This window comes from Toxotes jaculatrix, chromosome 9 (assembly GCF_017976425.1).
Source record: "Toxotes jaculatrix isolate fToxJac2 chromosome 9, fToxJac2.pri, whole genome shotgun sequence".
Classification (NCBI taxonomy): domain Eukaryota; kingdom Metazoa; phylum Chordata; class Actinopteri; family Toxotidae; genus Toxotes; species Toxotes jaculatrix.
In genome coordinates, this window is record NC_054402.1 from 5,417,854 (window position 1) to 5,445,225 (window position 27,372).

The window sequence follows — 27,372 nt, forward strand, 5'->3', positions numbered from 1 at the left end:
TGAAGTAATTACAGTTTAATTTATGTCTAGGTCACTCTTAAATGAAAATGTATTTGCCCTCAATTCCCTGTACTTCTTCCTTTCTGCCCCTATGAATATTTCATTAATACCCTAAATGTACAAAGTATTTATGTACACTGTAATTTGCTGGGCTGTAATTTAAAGCCTCACTGAGAATTTCACCCTCTTGAAGCACCGATGAGCACAAGAAATCTTGACTCAAAGGTGCACTTGCTAGCTTTTTCGAGCTTTGAATCACACCTCACCGTGTTTGTCATTGGATGAGGACTTCAAGCTACTTTTTTTCTTGTCAAACTTCAAGGTCAAAAATCAGCCTTTGTGCTTCTTTGGTTGTGCAGTGATTTGTCCAACTCATGAGCAAACCTCTGCCTTGCAGCCCAGATGTTTACCTCTCCTGGGAGTTTTTTACTGCTGTAGGACACCAACTCAACACATATACCACCCTGGTTCAGTTCCCGCACTGTGAGGCAGAATTGTTTAACTTCAGTACGCAGCACGACAGCATGGCACCGCTTCACAAACCACAACTCCTCTTTGATGTGTCATGTTTTTAATGGGCGAGGAAAGCCTCATGGGTTGGGCTCTTCCCTGCTCTCCCCACCACCACCACCACCTCCTCCTCCTTCTCTTCCATTAACCCAGCTGGTATCTGACTTTCAGCATACGTTGACCAAAGGTTGGGTGACCTCACCAAGCAGGAATGGCATTAATGTGTGCACAGTGTGTATGAGAACGTGACTGTACCTGCAAATCATTTACCAAACCAGTGGAGGGTCATTTGAAAAAGAGAAAAGCCAAAGGGCAGTAGTGTACACTGAGCTGCACGTGACTCCGCTCTGTATGGGAAACATGAAGCTTGCTAACATGTAATTAGCTGTTACTATTTTCACTCTGCATCGCCCCGAAGCAGCAAAGGGCTGTTGGTTGTACACCCTGTGCCAGGAAAGTTTGAGGCCGTCAGTATGGCTTTTGAGTCTTTTACGCTTCAACCAACTTCAGCTATTAACTTTCTGTATTGGTCTGAGGAGAGACAGAGGTGACTGTCATGACCGGAGGACCCCTCCCTGAAATGAATGTTCCCCTTCATGGCGGAGAAACTTAAAAACAACTATCCTGAATGAAAAATAAATTCACTCGAGGCATTCTCAAGGATTTCTTTTTTCAAGGATATTGGCAATATCCTCAAAAAGCAAGCTGTTACACAGCAGCAAAGAAAAGTCACGCTGTGTCCTTAAAACAGATGTTGTTTTCATTTTACATGGAAAAGTGCACTGAGAGAGTTGAGATTATACGTTTTAGGAAGACTCTGGCCAGCTATTGTACAGTAAGTGGAAAACAGGACTGTCCTCCTGAGGGACCCCTCAGTGACTTTGACGTTAAAAGCTCATTTTCCTCTTCCCTAAATCCCACTGCACTGAACATCATCCAAACTACAAGCTAATGCAAACTCCTGGCATCGCTTCAAAGCAGGGCTGGTGTCTGCTTCACTTCCTCTGCCCCCTTTCCTCTGCTCCTTCACTTCTTTGCATCTCGAGCAAAGAAGGTGGAGACTTAAAGAAAAACCTAAGACCTAGATCTCCGAGTGGGCGATGAAGTGGAAATAAAACAAATTAGCTACTGTGGATTCATCAGATAGTGTATCCACAATAAAAAGGAGTGCCTCTTTTTAGACTGGAGCACAGTAATGGTTTGTGCTAGTAAAAGTGTAACTGCTGACACATTATTTTACAGGTCCCGTATTTTCCAGCTAATTTTATGGAAACTTTTGGTCACAGTTTTCCAATAATTAGCTGGCATTTAGCTGTAAATTGCTAGAATATTTACAAAAAGGCCTGTGCAATTGCTACTAATTAGAAGAGAAGTGGAAAGAGTGTTAGTTGCTACAGTTATTAAGCAAGTACCTGGTTGTTATTTTCAAGTTTTGAAGAAAACAATAGGATGTTATATAGTAGGTGAGTAAAAAATAGCTTTTAACAAGATAAAAATGGCTCAGTTTTGTGTTTCAAATTGTTTCAAGTTTGATGAACAACTAAAAAACATACACACATATTTCTACTTAATTACAGCAGACTGGACCTGTAAAATAAAAAGACTGTCTATTATAAAACAAATAGGTAAATAATTGTAGCAGCAAGCTGCATTGGCTTTTCTTGGAAATAATTTACGGCTAAATACCAGCTTTTTTTTTTTTTCTTTTTAAATTACAAGGAAAGTTTCCAGGAATTTAGCTGGAAAGTATGGGACAGTATAACAGAGACTGTGTAACTAAACTAAAACACACATTTGCACATCTGACAGGAAAGCTGAGTGGATTACTGAGGTGGATTGTTCAGAACTGATGCCACAAAACAAAATCCCACATGTAAATGTGAAGTGGGACTAGCTGCGAATATTAATGAGAGAGAAGAAAGCAAAACAGACAAACAAAGACTTTACAGCAACTTGGCCCCTCTGCATCACTGAACTGAATGTGAATGCTGAGATGAGCTTTATAGCTTTTAGTGTCTGTATCATTAAGAATTAATATTGATAATATAGTTCATCAATAATTCATTGGTGTATTTTAAGTGTTTACGCCCATGCACATGTTCAAAATGCATTGAGTACTTTCTTGTTTGTCTACAGACAATTCAGGAAACAGTATATAGCTCCTTCAGTCCAAAATCTATGTGTTCAAAACAAAGCAGTTCTGCTGACGAAGTAAATATTCACAGGGTCCATTCTGTTCCTAGTGACTGAGTTCTGTAGTGGCCCCTTCTACACTCAATAACCCATAATAACAAAGTGAAAACATATTTTAAGATTTTTGCCAATTTATTAAAAATCAAGAACTGAAATCAGATGCTTTTTAGAAGCACCTTTGGCAGCAGTTACACCTTCAAGTCCTCTTTAGTAAATCTCTACAAGCTTTACACACCTGGATGTGGGCAGTTTATCCCACTCTTCCTGGCAGATTCTCTCAAGCTCTGTCAGATTACATGGGAAGCGTCTGTGAACTTTGATCTTCAGGTCTCTCCACAGATGATCTGATGGGGTTTAAGTCTAGGCTTTGGCCGGGCAGTCAGAGACTTCCTCATGCTTTCAGAGTCCTTTAAATGCTGTTTGGCAAACCCCAAGTGGGCTGCCACGTGCCTTTTACTCAAAGTGGCTTCCATCTAGCCTGACTGATGAAGGGCTGCTGAGATAGTTGTCCTTCTGGCACGTTCTGCCATCTCTGCAGAGGAATTCTGAAGTTACACTGGGACACTCAAAGCTTTAGAAATGGTTTTATACCCTTCCCCTGATCTGTGCCTTGTCTACAAACAGTTACTTGGGCAAAATGCCTTAAAACATGTTTTCACTTTGTCATTATGGGTGACTGACTGTAGGCTGTTGGGCAAAAATAGCATTCATTCATTCATTTATCTTCTATACTGATTGATCCGTCAGGGTTGAGGGGAAGCTGGAGCCTATCCCAGATGACTATGGGCGAGAGGCGGGGTACACCCTGGAGTGGTCGCCAGTCAATCGCAGGGCCAACACACAAAGACAGACAACCACACACGCACACACTCACACCTAGGAGGCAATTTAGAGTAGCCAATTAACCTAATGTGCATGTTTTGGGGATTGTGGGAGGAGGCCGGAGTACCCGGAGAAAACCCACGCAGGCACAGGGAGAACATGCAAACTCCACACAGAAGAGCCCAGACCGGGGTTTGACCTCTTGCTGTGAGGCGACAGTGCTAACCACTGCACCACTGTGCCACCCGCATAAAAAAATTGTACAAAATTTTTAAACTAGCTTCTTATGAGAAGCTGAGAAGATTGTAAGCTGCCTGTCAAAGTGACAGACACCAAAAATTTTATCAATTTCAAATCAAACATAAAATGTAATTAAGTGTGCAAAAAGAGAGGGAGTATGAATACCAATGTCTACACATATTTATGTGGCAGGACATATGTGGCTTATTAGACATAAAAAGAAAGTTGCTATGAAGCTGTGAAAGTTTTTTTAAGGGTTTACCAGTTACAACAAAGTTCTTGTGCACCATTAGGTCCTGACAGTGTGGATCAATATTCAAGAGTAACATACCAATGAATAAACTGTACAGATTTATTAAACAAAGGTTCAATAGAGCATAAGTTTGATAATTGCGTGCTCTGGTTCACAAACGTGATATGTGCTGGCTACCTGCTGTAAAGAAAATATAATCAGGTGAAACTATAATAATATATGGTATTTTATTTCAATTAAGAAATTGACAAGCACTCATCAGTCAACATATTAAAACATTTGTGCCATCTGTGCAAATTCACACAACGGCTCCTTAAAATAAATACTTTTAAGAGGAAATAATACAGACAGAATATGTGAGGCTCAAACCACACGGACAAACAAATTATCCAAATGTCCAAGAGACGAAAGGGTCTGAAAATTCCCAAAGTCAACCCCGACTCTCCAACGAAAAGTGTTTGTATAAAACAGCTAAGCATTTTTAAAAATACAGAATCTTACAAAAAAGTTTTTATCTTCTCACTTCTTTAAATCACTGTAAAATATCAGCTGGTATTATGACAAGAAATCAGGATTTTTTTCCATGTATAGTAATAAAAAGACAGAATGTGCTTCTGCATTTTTACATTAGTATTCACATACATCATGAGTGTACTGTATCATCAAAGTCCTCCATCCCTCTGATGGTGCTGTGATGGAGACAGGTGTATCGCGTTTGCACAGGGCTGCCTCCCTCCACCCGGCATCCTCGTCGCCACATTGTTTCTCGGCCTGAAGATAGACAACAGTCAGTCCCGAAACACCCACATGTTTGCAGAGACCATGTCATTAACCACTTTTTCAAACAGCCTCTGTGCACCATCCAAGCCCAGGCTAAAACAATACACTTCACAGCCAAGTGTTCATTGTCTTTATAGGTTACATTACCAACAGCGTTCACATTTTCTGTATATATATATAAAAAAAAAAAAAAAAAATTAAAGAATCAATTCTTTCTGACAATTCGTCAACTTTCAAAATGGTCCGAAAAAAAAAGAGACAAAATAGCCATCAATGGGAGAGGATTTCAAGAATACAGGTTACAGTACAAAAATGTGGTCCAGGTGGTAGCACATGAAGCATGCATGTGTTTATGTTGCCCTGCTCACCCCTAAAACCCTCATGCGAAGACATACTGTATAAAAAGGCCACATGGCTTTTCCTTCACTATTAAATGCACATGTACTCAGACAGCTGGCCTCTTTGTCTGCTCTGCTCATCCGAAGACCGACGAAAGGTGCTTTTTTTTTCCTCCTACTGGTGGACCCCACAATGGATACGAAGCCTCATAGGGTCACCATGAAGTCTTTGTTTAATACATCAGCGAGCTCCTGAAGCATACGGACATGAGAGTGTTATGGATCTTTTAATCTAACTCTTGGTAAGACAGAGAATGTCTTCCCCCTTACGTCAAACTGGCTGTAGTTTTTAAATAGGAAACTACAGCTGGCAGTCATTCAGCTTAGCTTAGCATAAAGATTAGAAATGGTTCTGTCCAAACCTCTGAAATTCATTTGCTACCATGTTTTACCTTGTTAGTTGAATCCGTATGCTAGGCTAAATGACTGATGGCTGTAGCTTGCCATTGTACAGACAGATAGTGGTGTCTGTACAATAGTGGTGTCGATCTTCTCATTTAAGTCTCGACAAGAAATGTTGAATTATTCCTTTAAACCACTAGATTCACCCGAAAACATCGATTTATTTGTTTGTGTGTACACAAACCTCACGTGCAGTCTCTTACCAAGGGCTCTGTGTTTGTTAAAGGATCAGTGGGAGTATACTGAACGAGCACGTAAACAAAAGGCAGTTGGGCTTGAGCGTGAGTCTGCTGAGCTTCCACTTTAGATCACTCCAGATAAAACAGGACGTCCCTAACCAGCCTCTAACTTTCTCTCTACTCTAAGTGCAGAGGCTTAGTGAAGCCCTTCACCTTTATTTTATATCGTTTCCATAATCTTTAACATCTGTACTGCAGAAATAACAACAAAAATATAACTTAAGATAAACTCTCTAGGCACTGTTTGATTTCCAAGGCTTTGTGTTGTAGACTGTGATAAAAGGTCAGCAAACAGATTTTTTAAAAAATGATAAAAAAAAAAAAACACCAGAGAGTGATGGTTCTGCAGACCAAACACTTTCTCCTCTGTAGTAGATCAAGGTCCTCCAAGTCAGCTCACACAGCCAAACAGACTTGCTTCAAGCTCTGCGGTGGAGAGGCTGTAAGGGCAGAAAGTATCTAAAGGGTAAGTGTGTAGAAGTTTTCAAGGTTAACTGTCAGTTCCAGTCTTTAACCTATCTTTCTCCTTCATAAAAAGAAAACATCGGATCTTAAGCCATTATCTTCTGGGGAATCTCTATAGAAGCTTTGATGAAGATGCAGTTGTCTCGGATGTAGTTCCTCTTCTTGATCTCCTCGTGCGAGATGAACTTGGGGTAGCCGAAGCCCAGGGTGCTCTCGTCCAGCGAGTTGCGGCTGCTGCAGGGCTTCTGGAAGTTCTTCCAGTTGGGGTCGGGGTTGAAGGTCTCGGTGATGTGCTGGGGTTTGGAAAGCGACGGATCGCTCTGGTCCAGGATGGAGAAAGTCACCTTGTAGGAGAAGGGCCACTCCAGCAGGTTGTCGTACTCTCCGGGTAGCACGCGGATGTAGACGGAGAGGTGGGAGCCCTCGCCGCTGCCATTACCGTTTAGGAAAGCTGACACCTGCAGTTTGTAGCCATAGCGATGAGTGTAGAAGGGCGGGCTGAAGAACTCGTGGTTGCTTCGGAGTTTGGCCTCCTGGAGTTTGCGCGAGTAATCATTGAGTTTCCAGATGAGGACTCCGTCGTGGCTGACAGACAGCTCCTCCATCTCCCTCCGCAGCTCCAGGATCTCCTGCCGCTGGCGACCCACCAGGTTACACATCATAGTCAGGTGAGACTTAGTGGTGTCTTCCAGGTGACGACCGATGGCCAGTTTGGGGCACTGCAGAGAGACAGCAGAGAGAATAATTATTTAGAAGCTGCTGCACAGTGACTAAGGAGAAGGATGTGTTGTGCATATGGATTTTGGTCTGTAAAGCTTAACAAATTTACAGATTTTACAACATCGGTAAAGCTCTGACGCACTTTTGAGACAGTTCCGCTTAATGGTTCCTGTCACAGTCACATTGTACAAGATACCAGGCTTCAATCTTAGAAAATTATATGAAAATAATAACTGTGCAACATCGATTTCATCTTCAACTGCACAAATAATTTGTGAACACCAAACTTAAAACTATCTAGACTTAAGTGTTTTTCTCTCTTAGACTAGATGTTTACATTCTGGCAAATCTACATTATGCTAAGTCATGCTGCTCTGTGTGTCTGCAGTTTGTGCCTGAAGTGACGCCTGTATGTTTTGATTTGCCTGAATTATGACTTTGAGAACAAGTGGCATGACGTTTGTGCTAAACTGTGATATGAAAAAATATAAATATTATATTTGAATATTGTAGTTGTATTTGTTTATGTCTCTAATACACAGTGAACAGCTGAATATCACATTCACAGATAAACATCTGTTTATGAACCTGCCATACCCTGAACATGATGACACTTTGTATTTAATGGTCACTCTGATATTCAGGAGACATGCTTTTTTTTTTTAACCATATGTAAATGTTATACACCAAGCTTTCCAGAGGCTTTGTGGTTCTTAACAGAACACCAAGCCAAACACACACAGAATAATCTGCCACTCTTCCTCGAGCGTGTCCATATTTTCACAAATTGACGTCAGTTTCAAAAATAGACAGAAATGTGATGTCAGAATACAGAAGTGTTGCTCTCATTAAAATAGACCCCACAGGCATAGCACTGTATGTTTGAAAAGAAAAATCATTACTCTGGACACAGCGAGCAAAGATATGAAGGAAATATAACAAGAAAAATGCATGTAAACAACAAAGACAAACAAGCCTGGCATTAGGTTAAATGATGCAGGTCAGTCTTACCCTGTGTTTGCAGCCGGCATCTTTGAAGGGGCAGAGAACGAGTGCACTGCCGCAGTTGTCCTTCACATGGTTAGCCAGGTCCTCTCGGGCGATGTTGGGTGTGCCGCACTGGTTTGGGCACTGGACAGGAAACCGAGGGCAGTGGTACTGGTGGTTCTGAAGAGGAGTCAGGGACAATGTTAGTATGTGCACTGCTTAACCGACAGCATGAGCGATTAGAACAAACACACTGCACAGTGGGGTCGCAAATAAATGGCTGCACAGGGAAGCATGTCCTTGAAAGTTCAAAAAATACATGTGGTATTAAAAATGAGGGGAAAAAATAGACCAGAAGAAAATAGAAAACAACTAATCATGCAGCCCGAAGCCACAGAAAATATTTGAACTATGCTGCCAATGACACATGCAAAGGCCAGGAAATCACTGTGCAATCAGTATAATACAACACTGTGACAAAAGATGGTGACAAAACTGCTTACATAAAAATAAATAGGATGTGCTGAGTGTCAAAAAGAACACTAACAAAAGGAAAACCTAACACATCATATCGAGAGGAAAAATCACACTCTGAAAAAGTTGTTCTCCATCTGTTGTGAGTCAAAGAGAAAATGAGATTGAAATTATCAAACACTGTCCAAGACTGAGTTATCGCAGCTCGGCCCAAAACGTGGGGGAGGGGAGAGTGACACCGACTGCTCAGCCTCTGGCCAGATGTGTGCAGAGGCAGGTGCTCCCACATAAAAGCCCAGGTGGCAAAACAGCAGTTAACACTAACATCCAGCTGCCACAAGACAAAGACACCATGAATCATGCCAAATATTATTTCACTACTAAGAGAGAATTTGTGCAGTCATCTGTGTAAAAATTAGAGCTTCTAAGAAACTGACCTGGATTGTGTCAAAGACAAACTCCTTGCCACAGTACTTGCAGGGCTGTGTGCGTTTGGGACACTCGGCCATGCTGTGTTGGGACAGCAGACGACGCATCATCCTTGCCCCACACTTGTTCTCACAGTAAACGCTCTCCTGAGGACACACGCCCTGGTGGTTCTGGTACAGAAAAGAAGCGTGATAACAATTTAGAGCAGGGTCTATTATAAACATGCGCATATACAGTAAGATAGAACACAGGGGTGCAAATGTTGGACTCTGGGAAATTAAAATTGCCATTTTTCTTACTGTGTTTTTTATTTTAATATATTATGCAGCCTTAGTAAAGTATCATTTTGGTTTTGGAGGATAAACATGGCTGTGTAGTTCCAACGTGAAAGCCAAAAGGTGGATTAATGCCCCTGTAACTGTGTGCAGAGGGGGAGACCATGAGGGCCAGAGTAAACAGAGGAGGGGCATGCTGGTAGAAATGACTGAGGTGTTAGCGAGGAGACTCTGAGGAAAACACATTCAGTATGAAAGACCCAGTCAAAGCTTCTTTCCTTCTGCCAACACACGTGTTATTTCAAAATAGACCAGCACAGTCCGAAAGCACTGACACACACCTGCATTAGTCTTTCCTGCTGCTTTTTTACAAAGACAGCTTTCATACAGGTATGGAAATGATGTGGTGTCACTCTGGGTTGTTTGCGCCAAAAAAGAAATAAAAGTAGGTGGAGTAGGTGTTTACCTCGTAGGCTTCACCGGTGAACTCGCTGCCACAAAACTCGCACTTGACCTTGCGCTTGGGGCAGTCGTGCTGCAGGTGGTCGGGCAAGTCGCGGCGCGTCAGCTTGACGGAGCAGCGATTGGGGCAGGGTATCACATTGAAGGCGCAGGTGGAGAAGTGGCCCTGAGGGAGACACAACGACAGTTAGGTGATGTGTCATCAGAGTCACACAAACACACAACCACATGTTGGGTGTTATCCAAGACTGTTGCTAGATAACAACAAGAGGTGAGTGGAGGAAGGAAGCAACAGATCACAGTGTTTGACAAACAGATGAAGGGAAAGTGAGAGAGCATATCGAAGCTTCTCACCTGCAGCTGCTTCATCTGGCCGGTCCAGCGGCAGCCCTCCTCACTGTGGATGCAGCGGATGGGCAGAGCCAGGATCTGCTGCTCCAGCTCTGGATCTGGATAGATCTGAAGGAGAGAAGTAGGATCAGGTCAGTGTAGTAGATGATCCCAGGAGCCACGCACAAGGTGTAAGGGGAGCTGACCAGGTTGTGCTGGAAGACTGCAATGTACCACTTTCATACAGCACAGGTGTGTCTAACATGGATCTGACTGTGCATTTAACCAGTTGTTACTGTTCAATTAAAAACATGTATCTAAAAGAAAATTCACCTCCTCCCTAAGCTAAATAAACCATTTAAAAACCTACTGGATGAGCTGAAAATTCATAAAGCTGAAATCAGAGCGCTTTTTTTTCTCTGGTTTTAAAGAAGCTGACATACAAAGCTACATGCTTTTCATAAAACAGTGACATGGTAATATAAAACTGGGTTGTCAGCATTCACAGACTAGCTACATACATCAGTAGTTTCATACCAGAAAGATACAACATGTAAATAAGTGAATTTAAGAGCATTTTTAAACTTGCGACAGAGCCACACTAGCCGTTTCCCTCTGCTTCAAGCCTTTTACGCTAAGCTTGACTGAACACATCCTCCATCCCTCCAGCTCTGTACTTAATGGGTTGCGACTGGTATTCATTGGTGTGTCTTGGAAAGAACGCAAATAAGCATGTTTTTCAAAATGTTGAACTATTCCTTAAAAATATCTTTTTACAATGACAGTAATATGTTGCTTTCTACATCATACCATTTAAAGCAGAATGTTGAGCGACAGGAAGAAACTTTTATCCAAACACTGTAAAGTCAGATTGAGACTCACTGTGTTAGAAAACTGCAGCAGTGAGTCGACACAGCCACTGCAGTGATAATGAGTTAGTTTATGGGTTTATGGGACCTCTGAGAGCGACAGAGAGAAAGAGAGTGAGCAGAGGAATAGATTTATTTTTCCTCGGTCACTGAGCGATGGGGATGAGTCAGTTTTCTGCCCAAAAACCCCAAATCCTCCCCTGCAGTCCGCTGTCCCGAGGATTTACAGCTCTGCTTGGCGTCTCCATCCCCCATCGCTGTCACACGAGCAGAGCACTGGTCAAACAAGAAAAGCCACTTCCTCAAAATGTCACAACAGCCCTCTAAACAAATAACAGCTCTGTAGCAGCTAAACTGCGCTCACGTGCCTCTGGACTGAAACATGGGAGCCATCTCCGTCAAATTAAAAGTTCATTTGGTGAATCATCTACAATTAAACACTTCCACTTATCATTGTTTGTAGAAGCTGTGTCAGGAGATAGATGCCAAAGTAAATATGTGTATAAAAGTATACTTGTTAAATATGCTGAATGCTCTTAAGTAAATCACAGGTATATCTAACATTGAAACACTTGCTTGACTTCTGCTGCACACTACTTATACAGTAGGAGCAGTTTCGCTGCCATAATCACAATCTTTGCAGAGTAGCAGGGGGAAGAAAATCCTCTAAAGCAAATCGAAACACTCTCTCATTGTTCCAGCCTTGGAATCTGCAGGGAGACGGCAATAATGACCTTTTAATAACTTAGTCGCAGCCAGATCAGGGGGGTTAAGCTGTTCGGAGCTCTAACTTGGGGGTTTATTCTGTCTGCTTTAGCCTTTGTTAGTCCCACACGACTACTACCACAGCAGCAGCAGCAGCAGTACAATCCTTTAATGACTGCAACACTCTTGCTCTGTTGGAGCAAGGCTGTGTTTGTGCATGTTTTCGAAGGACAGTGTGCAGCGAGCATCACAATAACCCTGACAGAAGACCACCAGCGAGGGGTAATTTGCAGGCGACTGGGAGCCTGTGAGGGCCTTGGTAAATAACAACGTCTGACAGGTGTGCCATGAGCACATCCTTCCCGTGGAGAGTCCCTGCTATTACAGGCGCCTTCATCGCTTGCAGCGCAGCATGCAGGCCTGCGCTGCTGCCCCGCTGATCCTGCTGCAGCTCTGGGTTAGCGGCTCAATGGCTGATTTGGGCTAAAGCTAACAAACTGCATGGGAGAATTACATGCAGTGGTCTACTTTCAATCAATGCCAAGAGCTGCACAGAAAAAGAGATGATCATTTACTGGCTGTTGAGGCCCTTATTCTTGAATTACAGTCTCTCACTTTACAATGACAAATCATGTGTGAGAGAAACATCCTCTGACTCTGAATATAGTTAGTCACTATTCCCCAATCTGATTAACCACTTTTACAAAACAAGGAGGAAAAGAGTTGGGGTGAAATTTAGATATAGTTTCCTTTCTTTGGTTGGGAGAGGTCTATTTGGGAATGAAAAACATAGTAGTGGTTTTAATAACCTTTCCTCCATATTTCTATCCAATCAACCAGCCAGGCTGCTTTTCCACTGTAATGAAATGAAATGCAACTACTGACTTTGGGGTAAGATGAGGATTATTTCTCCTGTGCTATCCAGAGATTCACTGATAATAAATGTTCAGTTTTTTTTTTTAGTAAAATTCTAAAGTCAAAGCCACCATCCTAAAATGGTTTTCCTCTTGCAGTCAAGAGGAATTTGCGTCTCAGATCCCAACTATATCTAATGTCACAGGCTTATATTTATGTGGCTCCCTGAGCTGCCAGTCTCTTCTCTGATTTGCATTTTTTCCAGGATGGACCGGTGCACACAAGTTTATTTACATTTTGCAGCACCTGTAACATCTGTAAATGGTTTTCATTGGGAAGCCTTTTCTTAAAATTTGACCAATGTTTTAGTATTATTTTTTTATGTTCCTTATTGCTCCATTTATGAATTTTCCTGTCTTATTTAGCTCCTGTCTCTATTGCAGTGATGACAACCACCACTTTAAGTTCATGATTCTAACAGGCATCTCAAGTTACATATTTTAATCAAAGTCTGCTGATCTTACCTTGGCATAGTCCAGTGGCAGCTGGTCCTCTGGACACTTGAAGACGCCCTCACTGCAAAAAAAAGAAAAAAAAAATATTGGAATCACTCAGAATAAACGATGACTGCAGACAAAACAAATATAAAAGCATCTCTGCAAGGACAATCAGCCATTTTTTAAATCACATTCAGCGCTCAGTGGGATTACTAACTCTGACCCTGACTGAGAACAACTAGAGCTAAAAGGCTCTTCTTTGGCAGTGTGTAAGAGCAGTGCAGCTCTGCCCTTAGTTTTATTCTGTCTCTTCAAACACACTCTTAATCTGTGAAGTTCTCTGACTCATCATACTGTATGACGTACAAAAACACGCTCACATACACACGCTACACATTAAAGTCACATCTTTGCGCCGCTGGCTTTAATGACATTGGCTCTTTCATCTTTTATCCCTTACAGAACATGTCTACACAGATTTTTTGTTGCTACAGTGGAAAAAAGTAAAAAGTTGGTGCCTGATCTGTTCCTCTATCATACATAAAGGGATGACTGTGGACTCCACTTCCCAGCTTCTTTTACCATTTCTCTCAAAGCTAAAAGTGAATGTTTAATTTTTTTGCCCTTGTTTCACAGTCCTGATAACAGTGTGCTAGTTTCAACAGGCTCCTGTTTTTCTGAGAATAAAGCAGTGTAAACCTTGACTTGATGCTCGAGGCTCTTCCTCAGGAAACACAGGCGATTTGCTGATCTGCCAGCACGAGACTGAAACAAGTTTTTGTTCTTTTCCTTACTTTCCTACTCCTGCAGTTAAACCCAAAATAAAACCTCAACTCTTGTTTTACTACAGGCCCCTGTGAAGCTTTCGTGGCGCCACAGAGGAGCTCCCACTGGCCTGTTTTAGGGGCCAAATGAGCGAGTGCCATGGTTCATTTGGGCAGCCCTCTCTCCCAAAGTCCCTACCCCGATGTCATCATGAAATATTCACACTTGTAAATAATGGAAGCAGCAGCCATGAGGGGTGAGCTGCTACACACAATCTAGGCTCGCGGTTACACAGCAAACACATCCAGACACAAAAGGGAAAAAAAAAGGCAAGAGGTGGTTTATCTCCTGAGATATCAGTGAGCTGTCCTGCTGTTTCTGGATGCCCTCATACACTGTCTTCATTTCCAGGTCTACTATTTTGATTACTGTCTTAGTATTTTTATCTTGAAAAAAATGCCCCCTACATTTTTTTGGTTCACGCCTCTCCAATGTGAAGACTTGCTGCTTTTCTCTGTTTTTAATGTGATTATAAACAAATATAGGTTGAGCCAATGAGTCTTTTGGTCTCTTTGTAAAAAATAAAAACACAAACACATATCTATCCATCTATAAATTATTATCAGTGAATCTGCAAGCCATTTTTTTGACTAAGCAACTGTTTGGTCTTGACATTAAAATGTCAAAAGAGTAAAGTAAAAAGTGCCTGTCAGAAGTTTCCAAAATCCTAAAATGACAGATTATAAATGCCATGTTTTGTTCGACAGTCTAAAACTCAACACAGATAGACAGATAGATGTTGTAGCAGCACCATACAACCAAAAGATAAAAACAGATTTAAAAAACATGATAAAAACTGTGTACTAGAGACTGACATGGATAAACAATCTGAATAAATATGAATAAACAGAAAAAACAAACATGTTTTGTCACAAGCCCTGAAGCTTGATGTGACCTCCCGTGCAAAGAGGCCCCTCGTGACCCTGACCATGTCTAAATTACGTTTAGACTAATTAAGGGACAACAGTATGCAAACAGTAAGTGTTTGCCTCTTGGTGCTTTCATTTGGTTGGCTGCAGTGTCACCTGACCGTGGCTCCCAGAGGCACACGGGCATGTGACAAGGCGGCAGAGCATGTGCACTTCGCCCCGTCTACCCAGCTGCTGTGAAACCAGGGAGTGTGCTGAAGAGGGGGATGGGAGCAGAGGTTAGGCCTGAGAGGGATGGAGGGTTGATGAAAGGAGGGGTGGAGGAGGGGGGTTAATGCATGACGAGACAGCAGTAATTCTCCTCCATTAGGGTCACTGTGTCAGCAGGGAACTGGAGACCAATTAACAAGCCACAACGGGCTGTAAAAGAGGGTCAATCGATTAGAGGTTCGGAGATCCCAGTCAGCATCTCATGTGTAGTGTGAAATCATTTACAGTAGGTCCACTCATCACCATCACCAAGGAATCATCTAACGCTGTGGAGGGAGAAGCATAGAGGGCACTGCATTCAACAACGAGAGGAGATGGGAAGCGACAGGCTCTCAGCTCTGGACAGGGGACAGCCAGAGGCCCCTGTCCAGCTCGGGCCCCGTATCTGATGCACAGAGAGGCAGACAGGCGAAAAGAGCCTAGTCACAGACTGTCAGGATAATTCATTCTCCAGTCACAGAGAAGCTCCTGCAGCCACACATTCATGTGTTTGGCCCCACTGCTGATAATACCACTCCACTCTCCTGGCCGCTTGTGACTTGAACTTGCTGCCCCTTTGTGACAGCACATTAGCAGTGAAAGGTAGGGCCGATGTGTAACACAGATCCAGTCCAATTTCATCCATCTTCGCTGACTAACAATTTCTCTGACTAATGAGGTCTTTCTAGAAGAGACAAGAGGGCATGCTAACATGCTAAACTATGATGTTAAAAATTGTGAGAATGTTTGCATGCTAATATTAGCAACTATGTTAAAGTGCACCCTAGCTGATGAAATGATGGATAGATTATTGTTTGCTGATCAACTATTAACTCATCTTTTCCTCTCTGATCATAAATTTGACTCGAGGCTAGCATCGACTGAATAATACCTTTGTTGAATAACATAAAACGATATTGATAATCAATTCTTTTTTACATGAATAAAAACTGAATATGTTTGGGTTCGGGGATGTTGGTCAGTTAAATCAAGGGGTATGAATACAGAGTAAAATTTATTCTTGGACAGAATAAAATTGAAATGGGCATTTTCCCCTCTTTTCTGACACTTTCAGGACTAAACAATTAAAACATTGGCCGTAAAAATAAGAGATTAATCAGTAGGTTAGGTGCAGCCCTAATACAGTCGGGAATGTATAAACACAACTGTTAGGCAAAGCCCAAAGGGAAAACTCCTTTATGTACATGCCTGCAAGTGGGAACTTGAACCTCACGAACAGTCAAACAGCCTCTCCTAAAACAAGTTTCTCACAAACGTTTGTCTACCACAGATCTCTGACCACAGTTCACACCCTAGTCAATGATCATCCAGGGTGAGAGGCTGATAAACAAGTGTTTCAGTGTTGGGATGTCAGAAGGGAGCAGCTTAAGACTGGACAGCATACAGTATAATACAATCACCTCATTAAAATTTCATTGCCTCCTTGAGTCCGCTCATATCGTGAGAGGAGGCTCTACAGCTGCTCTGCTGCAGAGATGATCGTGTTTAAATCACCTCAAGTTCACCGTCAGACAAAGATACAAACATTATCACATTGCGTTAGCTTGTAGAAAACACATTCTCCCCTCTGCAGGTGAAATGCACCCACTATTCAATCCCATCATTGCTTTGGACCCTAAATCCCTCTCCCCTCTAATTGCCCCCTCTCCTCCCTGTCCTCAAATCTTCTTTTCGGGCGCAGATTAAACAGCCTTCCATTCATTCAGCTGATACCACGGGGACAGCCGTCACAACATGCTTCGTCACTCTGCGCACGGCTCCTGACAGGCAGACGGTGAGAAGTACAAATCCCTCAGGTTTAATCTCACCGGTGCAGAGCGGAGGGGTGTTTTTCAAGTGACAGCGACCAGGCTGCAGGCCACACAGTGAGGACATGTTGGTGACAGGCCGCCTCCTCACAAACCAGGACCACTGAGTAACCTTGAAACCTAACAGAGAGACTCCTAAACAAACATCCCTGTGTTTGCAAATGTACCGAGCAGGGTTGTCGAGACACACTAAACAAACTAAATCGAAAGCATGAGCGCTCTAGAGAGTACAAGTCTGTGGCACATTAACACTCTAAACAGACCCCTGTCCCACCAGGTGTTTTCTGATTGACTCAGATAGCAACGGGAGCCTCAAGTGAACTCTCTGCTTATCTCCTGCCGAAGCTCACTACCAGCTTTTATGTTCATCCTTGTAGTAAACCATATTGTCTTTTCAAGTTATAACCAGGATTAACTTTTATATACACAAACAAACCCTTAAATTCCTCCAGTGCCCTTCGTGCAGGCTTTTGGTCTCACAGCTGAAACCAAACTCGCTCTGTCTCCTCTCAGGAAGTTGGGAGAAAACAGGAATTTTGTTTCATCTCAGATAGAGTTCCTATAATCCCCCAAATCCATCTGGTTTGGGGTTAATGTGTTTAAGACTGTGTGCTGTCATGACTTCCTTCTTCTGAGCCTACTATTTTGAACAGTAATTGCTACAGCTATTATAGAGACATTATAGAGTATGTGACTGATATTCTTCCATGTATCATCAGTTACATTCCAGCTGAGAAAAGCTAATTCAACTCGAGCTGCACAAATGATCGATTAGTCAAACAGAAAGTGAATTGTTTAAGTCATTTTTCAAGCATATTTGCCAAACGGTTCTAGCTTCTCAAAATGACATGATTGGATGCGTTTCCTTAGTTTACATTATAGTAAATTGAACATTTTTGAGTTTTGGACTGTTGCTCGGATAAAACGTTGCTCGATTTGCTGACGTTACCTTGACCTATAATTTTTACTGTTCTCTGATACTTCACAGACTAAATGATTAATCAGTGAATCGAGAAATTAATCAACAGATGAATCCATAATGAATTAACTAAATGATGTTTACATTTGAGGCAAAGCTGATTATTGAAGTCCACCTGGATACAACTTGTACTATGTTAACAGATGTTTTGAATCCAGGCTGTGTCCCAGTGCCACGCTATAGACTAATACTTTATGAAGCGCTGTATAAACTCCTAAAAATAATGTTATACTGAGTGCAGTATACTTCTAAACTAGCTGGCAGTTAGTATAGAAGAAATCAGTGTATTCAGCTGTTTTAAACTGACATTAAATAATATATGATGTGTGACTCTGGACAGCTACCAGCCACTTTAATTATGGAAACTTCACAAAGAGAAAGCAAAATGTTTTTCCAGAGATTTAATAGTTTATTTTTATGTTTTCCAAGCTGTCTCTGGAGCTGTCTTACCACAACCCACAATTTATCTTAATTTCTTCCAAATGAAAACAGCCATTTAACAGGCAGCGGTGCACAACCGAAATTGAGGCATTTCTGTTGTGCACAGCATTTTGGGACAATAGGATCAACAGTAATGCTTAAAAGAAATAAAGCATATTTAGTTTACTGTCTCTCTAGACATTACATACAACCTATAATTATGGCTCCCGTAGATTGTAGTATTTCTCCAAAACAGGTTTGAACTGACCAACCATCCAACTGACAATCCATCCTAAAAACAACTTGCTCGCACTAGCAGGAAAATAAAGCAGCAGAAGGTGTTTGGCCTGCAGAAGTTCTCCCTCTCATCCTCATGACTGCCTGGATTAACGCTCTCCTGTGAGCAGTCAGTGCTGAGTAAACAGGTCCCATAAATGAGGTCGAGTGACGGGGCTGAAGCTGGGTGGTGTTTCCACCTCTGGAACCTGATACACCGTGAGCGCAGAGCTCCCTTCGCCCACGGCTGATCTGGCTTTCAGCCGAGCTTTCTGCAGCCCTCTCCTTTGTCAGTAAAGGGAGGAGCAGGTCTTACTTTCACAGAGTGTGATGACACACTAGCCCACAGGTGGATGGCATGCTCCTTCACAGGCTTTCTCTGTGTGACAGTCATAAAGAGAGATGCTGTGACAGCTCCTTGTGTGGGATTTAATACCTACAAGATAAGCTGTTCATACCTGTGGTTTGCTAGAGATTATTTTGCATATAAGCCTTCTGACGTTTGTGGTGACATTCTCCTCTCCTACTTCTAATGAGATCGTAATGCTTATGTCTATGAACAAGCCATGCCACCTACGTACATGCAAAAGTATCATACTTAGGCAGAGTTCAGGAGTGTTTGTCTGACACTGAGCTCAACCTGTTGGTGATCTTCCCCAACATCGGACACTAAAATCTCCAAATCATAGGAAACTACTGCTATGCAAAGTATAAAAAGAAGAGCTGACATGATTAGTCGATTGACAGAAACAAAAATTTAAACATTCCCATCTTTAAAATGTGAAAATTTTCTGTCTTCCTTCTTTTATCATTAAAATGTTGGGAAATAATAATGGGAATCTTTCACAACTGTTACAATTTACAAAAAGGAAAGAAAACATTTGGCAGCTTGATCAATAATAACAATAATCATTAGCTGCAGAGCTGGTGAAGAGCTCCATACCTTTAGTAATCCAGTGTTGGAAGTAGTTGCTATTACGAGCATTAGTTGATTCACAAAACCTTCTGGCTACTCTCCCAGTGAACAAAGTAAGTCATAGTCTTGCTTTGTATCTATGGATAAGAGACTTGTTTTGCTTCTTATTGTCCTGCCAGCACCTAGCAAAGCCTTTCATCCAGTTAAGCAGTGGATAATTTAATCCTTAGGAAGAGAGACTGAAAAGAGCATCCTCTTTTCTGTTGTACGGGACAAGTAGAACTTGCTGTCCTCTTGCAATTTTATAGACTCAATGGATGTCCTTGTCCGTGTGCTAAATCATGTTCCAATCTGCTCTGTCCTTACTTTGTAAAGTACAAATTTAGTCATTAATTACTGACCATATTTCACAAAACACAGGGGTCATCTCATGAATATTAGTCTAGTGTGATTTAGTATTTCAGTAATTTGGGGGTGTCTTTCCACAAGCGGCTCACAGAACTACCCATTTGGCAAGGAAAGTCCAGTTTCTTTATCATATGAATGCCCAAAAATCACAGAAGATGGGGCTAAGTTCCTAAATCAAATGTTAACTGTAGTCTGGTGTGAACATGCCATTTATAGATTTTTAGGAACTGGTTAGTTTTGGTCTGAGGTGTACACACAAGAACACGACGCCTGTAAAATCCCATTTGACTTCCTCTGCTGGTCACTAACAGACACTGGCAGCTGTTTCATATGAAGTAACAACGGCTGACAGTCTGCAGGTCATGGTCTTCAACAAGACAGAAATAAATTACATCTGACTCTGTGTCAGACAACCTAAAAAGACAGGTGGAAAATTACACTGCTTCTGATGGCGATTACACATATTCATATAAATCAAGCAGAGCTAAACTTTTAAGTTTAGTTTTTTATTCTGTATTTTATGCTTTCCTATCCAAAAAACATTATTTTTTTATTGTGCTGCTTTGCCAAAGCAGGAAAAAATGATGCAAGTGGAAGAAAGGCACTACTACTACTAGAGAGAGAGTGTGTGTGTGTGTGTGGGTGGATGTCTGGCCTCCTTCCCTGGCTTCATCTCCAGCACCCCATGTAGCAACACTCACTGGGACCAAATGTGGACCAAGATAGAAAAACCATTAAAGGATAGTTTTACTATGAGCTACACTGACACTACCTACAAAAATTTGAAAAAAGGAAAGCGAATTTCGATACTACTGGGATTTTGCTTCCACTCCTTTGTAATATTCCCACGCAGAGATAATTTTACAACCACACAAACACCGTAGATCCAAACTGCCAGGACACCTGAGGCCATCCCTGCTCATGCCGTCATCACTTATGTAATGATATTCATTCCTCTTTGCAGTTTGCTTCACCATGCTGACATTTGTGAGCACAAGCCATCTGTGAGCGAGTTCACACGACTATAAAGCGTCCAAAGGTTAACAGAATCTCAGTTTGTTTTTCCTAAATGTCAGCTTCGCAGTAGAGCAGCCTGCAGATAGAGAGCAATATTACTGCATGCTGTACTGTATGTTGCTAAAGGGCCCTGATTGAAGTTTATATTTTGACCCCACAATAACCCGAGAAGAAAAAGCAGAGAATTCAGTTCCCTCAAAAAACTGCCTCAGAGGGTATTAAATAGTGTTAAATTTCATTAAAAAAAAAAGTCTTAAATATATTTTCTTGCCTGTTGTAGACAGTAAAATTAGGTCGAACTTTTTTGTGTGTGGTTGCAGGCTGTCAGGAGACATTACACATTTACAAACAACAACTGCGACCGGTGTGACAGTGGATTGTGCTGTAGGAGGAGTTTTTAATTATTTTTGTGGAGTTATTACTGAAGCAAGCTAGCTCATTGGCTTATAGTAGTGTCAACTTTAGGTAAAACATAACTTAATTATTAGTTAATTGGTTAATCTATACTTTGGTTTCTGCCCCTTATCTGGTTCTAGGTCACAGTAATTTATATTATCAAGAATTATTATTATTTACAGCAGGGTAGTACTGACAAAAAAAGTTATATAAATGCCAAAAGACTCATAGACTGTAGGTCTTATTGCGCCTGCTGATTTTCCATCATTCTTTGATGTGTATGACAAGAAAAACGTATTAAAAAGGTCTTAAGAAGTCTTAGATCTAATTTGGTGAACCCAGGAGACACCCTGGAGATAATGAAAATATTTGGAGCAGAAGTTAATTGCTCATTTTGTTACATTATACATCAAAAATCCAGGATAATCTGATGGCACAGGATGAATAATAATTTTGGTTTCTAGCCCAAAGGCCATGAAACAGAAATGGCTGCAGGCAAACCCTACAACAAAGACTGACAGGACTGCAACTGTAAATGAATACACTGCAGACTGTATTACAAGCATAATATCAACATTATCCTGAATACTGGAAAAAAAGGAACCATATACACGTACCTATAAGACCCCAAAATATGACAGATGACAGACAGATATGATAAAACTCTTAATACAGGAACTTCCAATGAACATATTTTGCTGTTAATGGTGTAGTGATCCTGCTAACATAATGAACTGTGCTTTGTGCATAAAGGCTTGGTTGAACACAATTATTACACTTATGCTTTTATGTTACTGTTCTTTCCTGAGAGCAAATCTACATTTCCTGGATAAAAATATTTGCTTGCGTGATTATAAAAGTAGCTCTGAGAAGCTGGTGAGGCAAAATCAGACAGTCGGTTTGAATTTGTGAGCAATTAGACGATGACTCATCAATTTGCCAGAGGTGCAGCTTAGACACACTGCCATGATAAGCAAACTGTAAAGGAATGAGCCACCTGCCAGAGGACAATCTGGCTACAAAACCAGAGCGAGAGGAAGAGCGAGAGGAAGGAAAGATGGATGAATAGATGAAGGGAGGGTCAGAGGGAGGAGGAGCAGCCATCTGCAGGCTGAGCACAAGACTGTGAGATGCCATAATCCATCCTCAAGTGTGAGAGGAGGGGAAACGGTACTTACAAGTATTTATAATCCCCTCGCACTCCTCCATCCGTCTCCTTCCATCAGTGTGATCGGGCTTTGACATAGAGTCTTTATCAGAGAGGGGAGGGTTATGACATGAAGTGCTAATCCAGCTCCTCCTAGCTTGTTTCTGTTGACTTTATGAGTTTACAGCTGTCATAAACTCAGATTTTTTTAGGACTTCCTCCTAACCCACATCTGTGTCAATATGAGTTTAAAGGAGTAGTCTGACACATATCTATGGACAGATATGAAAGTGGCATCGTCCTCTCATCTAGCTCTTAGCAAGAAAGTGTGTTTCCCAAAATGCTGACTATTCCTATTTCAGGAGGTATTGTTTATGTCTTTTAAGTCTTCCTGTAGTGCCAGCAGCTAGATAGCCTAATTTAGAGAAGCAGGCATATGCTTAATGGTAACAAAATTCACCTACTAGTAATATATTTTTTCTTATAGTTAAGATATAATGTGTTAATAACTGAGCTTTATGGGCGTTTTCCAGACTTTGTGCTTTGTGGATTTCAGCATCAGTTATCAGTATCAAACCTCTGCTAGGCAGGCAATCGGATGAATAAAACAGCAAATGTAATAGAATGCTGCAGGATCTTTTATTTTCCTGGTCTATTTCATCCCTCAAATTATACGCTGTATGCAGAAGGTACAGGAAAATCAATCCACTTTCATTAACTGCTGCTGATCTGGGTGCAGGCGGGGTGGGGGGTTGAGAGAGATAAGTATGTCCCATCAATTGTACCGGGAGCTGAGCTCATGCATGCACGAGTGAAGTCACCCTCACCCACGCAGTACACAGCAAAAAAAAAAGAAAAGAGACCACCATAACGGAGGCGTACACACACGCATGAGAGCCTGCACTGCGAACATGAAAGGAAAGTAGGGCTTGAAAGGAGATGCTTTATGTTTGATCTGGTTGAAGGGTGGTTTGTGGAGAGGCGGGGTGGGTGGAGGACTGCGCCCAAAGATCAATGAAAGTCCTGAGCTTTAACATGTCGCACATGTGAGAAGGACCTACTGGTCTGTGAAAAAGTGCTAAAAGCGGCTGTCAAGGTGGCAGTAGGTGTGAAACATCCCAATCTCCATTTTACTACCCACTGTCACACATTTGTGAAGATTCAAATGCTGCAAAAGAACAAGAGAGTGATCAGCTGTTATTCAGCAACTTAGCCCAAACAGGAGCAGCCACACGCTATAAATTTCTCCAGACAAGTGTGATTTTAGCTGTTTTAATCACAGAAGGCTGGCCTAATTTTAGCTCAGCTTCAGAGGGCAGATTTCTGCTCAAAAGGGCTAATCTGCAGCGACGGTGGATGGCTTCGAGGAGCTGCGGCGCTGCCACACTAATCCTGTTGAATGCCTGCACTGGACGGAGGGGCTTTGAGTTTGCCAAGGAACTGCCTGGCCTATTAAAAGGAGAGCTGCCTGCCAACTGTATGCATATGGCACTGGAAAGCAGTGCTAGACACAGTCGCCTCATTTTTCCTTCAAACAGCATTAATGAATCAGCTATTGGAGTCACAATCATCACGAAGCACTGCATGAAATTGCAGCACTGATACAGATTAAGTGTGGAAGCAGCAGTGCGCTTCGGGCTATTACACAAGCCGCCTATCAAAGTAAGCGACAAAGGATGATATGTGTGTCATCCAGGAAACAGAAACTTGTTTATATGCAGTCGTTTAGTTTGAGGTAATTTGTCATCCTCAGTTCTGCATTTAGACAAATCTTTGCCACAGATTTTCTTGACCATACACTTTACCTACACACAATGTTTATTAAAACTGAAAGCAATAGCATGACATTTTGGGAACCACGTTTATCCATTCTCTTGCTGAAAAAGCATTTCTACTGTAACACACTTCTCTGTTTAGTTATTATACTAGAAATTTGGGAAATAAGTCCATCACATAAATAGGAGAGTGACACAAGATTTAAATGCCAGGAAAGTTTCTGTTCATGCATCCAGAGCGAAGGTGCAGTCCTGAAATATGAAACCTCCATCAGTCACGACTGGATCAAGCTTTAATGGAGTGTTTCTACTCACAGTAATAAAGATAAAAAAAAATTAAATCCTGAGACAAAATCCCACAAGGCGTTTGTGTTAAAAAGCCATTAAAATTTAAAAAAGGATTTTACATACAGAGGTTTCACGCTCCTTTAACCAATTAAGACGCTGTGTATGAGGTCATCCCAAAGCAGGATAATTCACAAGCCACTGCCTAAATTAAGCGGTGTGGATTTCAGTGTGAATTAAGTGTCAAGATGCCTTTTTTTGTCAAGACAGTCTTAGCTCCTGTGGAGGAATGAAGAGGAATATGCCAATGGCTTGTTAGCTGGTCCTAAAGGCACATTATCCCTGCGTAACGACCTCCTTTTGCTCTCCGTGGGGTTTGTTTTATGACTTTCAAAACTGCCAAGATCTGTTTCATGCAGCCCAGAAGCCAAGAGGGACAGTTTCTCCTTAAAGAGAATTTACTCCACACTTGGCCACCAGAGCTAAGACATTAATCAGATACCACTTAGAGGTAAAGTTTCACAATCTAGAACCTATAGGCACATGATCTCATGGCACCAGGAGTGGGGTAAGACGAGCTGCTGCTTTGCATGCTCTCATCATAAATCACATTTTATGCAACTGGTAAGCAGAGTACGTCAGTTCACTGGTTTATGGAGTCTACTCTCAATGCCAAAGCAGACAAAGAAGAATGTTTTTGAAGCATGCAGATCTACTGAGTCAAAGAGCCTCAGAGAAACAAAGCTCTCAACACCCTTCAATTAAAACTATTCTTTTACTGCAGAGTGACTGTCACTGCCTTGAAAATACGTAAAGAACAAGCGAGTTGTAAATAAGCAGAGAGGGTAAAACAACAGAGGATCTGTGGGCTCAAATTAGGGTCAATAAGATTTGAGCTTGTAAAGCGATGTTTACAAATAATTCCAAAGTTTGAAGCTGTATATCCACCTCTGTAAACCTGTGTAAGAAATCTGCATGAGAAATTCGAGGTTGTGAATGTGTAGAAAAGATTTGTAAACAACAACAACAACAAAAAAAGAGGCTGTGTGAATAAAAACAGACTATTTATATCAGTGGTGAGGTTACACAAAGACAGTGCTTCTGTGAACATCTGTGTACAGACAGAGCTGACTGTTCCCACAGTTCCCACACTGTGTGTGAGGCTAAAGCTATGAGTCCATATTTTGACCCTGCCTCTACACCTGAATCTGACTGAGTATGACAATCCAAACACAGAGTCCGAGTCCAGTCAGAGGGGAGACTGGTCCCGGTGGACGACAACGTGGGCTCTTATGCAAACCCAGGTTTTACCAGGTCTGTCAGATCCAGATTATTTCACTTCATTTCTACAGCCCCTCATTCTCTGACCGGCAGCAGCAGGTGGGCAGTGCAGCTAATCCCTCTGACCAGTGACATCTTATGGACAACAGAGCTTTTAATTAACTTGCACCTGTTCACCCTGTGCACCGGAAAAGGAAATGAGACACAACACCCTGAAATCACGCCTACAGTTTACTTGTTTTAATCGGTCTAAAAAGGTTTCACAATTTGCATTACAAAACACACAGACTCTATCAAACTGCTGATAACACCAGAAAGACCAGCTCTGCTGTCATAACCCAGCTGTCTTTTCTTTCCTGTCCTTCATAGATAAGTACTCCACTCTATACACACACCTCTCGAGCTGACCTGCTATGTGTGTGCGAGATAGCAGGTGTGGGTAAACCATTATCAGCTTTGCTGTGTGAGGGAGTTATTTTGGTCCGATCCCACAAGAACACCTTTGGAAAAATGTGCAGTGTGCTCGGTGACACATCCATTGATAAGTGAGAGGTGGAGGAGTCCAATCCTACTGGATCATTAAGAGCAAAAACAGAGAAGTAGTTTTTATTTGTTGACACAATGACTCAACCTCATTGATTGTGTGTTTTAAACGCTGTGAAACTGATAAGCATGTTGGGTTTTGCATCACATGAACGATGCTGGAGAGTGTCTGAGGTCACGAACTGAAGACGGTGCAGAATTGAGATAGGATAATGATTTGGATTTTCCCTTGTCAAAGTCTGTGACCTGCCTCGCTGTGATTCACCGTTATCACAGCAGAGTGCGGGAAACACAGCCATGAGTCTGATGTGTCATGACTCACTTGTGTTCCTCTCAGGCAGAAAAACTGAAAACTTTTTTTCCTCTCAGCCTCCTCTTAACCTTCTTCCTAGATGCTGCTTACCTTCAAAAAGTGTTCAAACTGATCCCTCACTTTCCTGCGAGGTATCAAAAAAGAAAACAGTGTTACATAACGTGATTTTATGCTTCCGGCCCATTTGCATTTCCACTGAACTGCGAAAGGAAAAGCTCCTTTTCCTGATATGTTGCTGAGCTGATTCGGGTCTGTGAGGTGTGCACATCACTAGCAGTGACAATTTTAGGTCCTGTGCTTTTGTGTCCATGGTAACTGGGAGGGAAGGTGAGGGCTTTTTAGGTGTGTGTAAGTGTACGTGTGTGAGGGAGACAGAGGGAACAGTTGGCAGCCAGTGAACACACACAGACATGCGGTAATTCACAAAAAATAAACAATCAGTGGTCGCTGCTCCTATTATCAGCTGCTATGATCACACCTCAGACCTGCTGTGGCTTCTTTTTTTCCTTATCTGTCTGGATCTGTGAAGACTACATGTAGATAAAATCCAAAACAATACAGAAATCGCCCCCGGCCTGTACATGCCCTCCTATGACTGATTGTGAGCCAGCTCTGAGCTGTGCCTCCTGCAGTTGTCCACTTCTCGGCTTTGTGGATGCAATTTCTTTGTTCAGCGAGGCGAGGTGCTGACGTCAAATCGCCTCCTTTGTTTCAAAACGCCTCAGCTGCATTGTTCGTCTAGCATGAATTCTTCAACCTGCTCCTGTTGCTGGGAGCAACAATGAGATAAATGACAAGATTTTTCAATCAGCGCATAAAAGAGCAGAGGGGGAGCAAAGAAGGAAATAAAAAAAGAGGAACTGGCAACAAATAGAGATGTCACCCGTTCCTTGTAAGAATAAATCATTTCAGTGAAAAGAAAATTCTTATTTTTTCGTC

General features: G+C 41.9%; 1 protein-coding gene across 1 annotated transcript in view; it reads right to left on the minus strand.

Annotated features, from left to right (window-relative positions):
* Positions 1-4,148: 4,148 nt before the first annotated feature.
* The window catches only part of traf4a (tnf receptor-associated factor 4a), a 37,011-nt gene continuing 13,787 nt past the window's right edge, over positions 4,149-27,372 (minus strand). The window contains exons 2-7 of the mRNA XM_041047032.1: positions 12,933-12,984; positions 10,004-10,108; positions 9,654-9,815; positions 8,921-9,082; positions 8,034-8,189; positions 4,149-7,021 (exon numbers count right to left, since the gene is read on the minus strand). Of these exons, the coding sequence (XP_040902966.1) occupies positions 6,389-7,021; positions 8,034-8,189; positions 8,921-9,082; positions 9,654-9,815; positions 10,004-10,108; positions 12,933-12,984 (1,270 nt within the window). The 3' untranslated portion in view covers positions 4,149-6,388. The remainder of the gene's footprint in view (positions 7,022-8,033; positions 8,190-8,920; positions 9,083-9,653; positions 9,816-10,003; positions 10,109-12,932; positions 12,985-27,372) is intronic.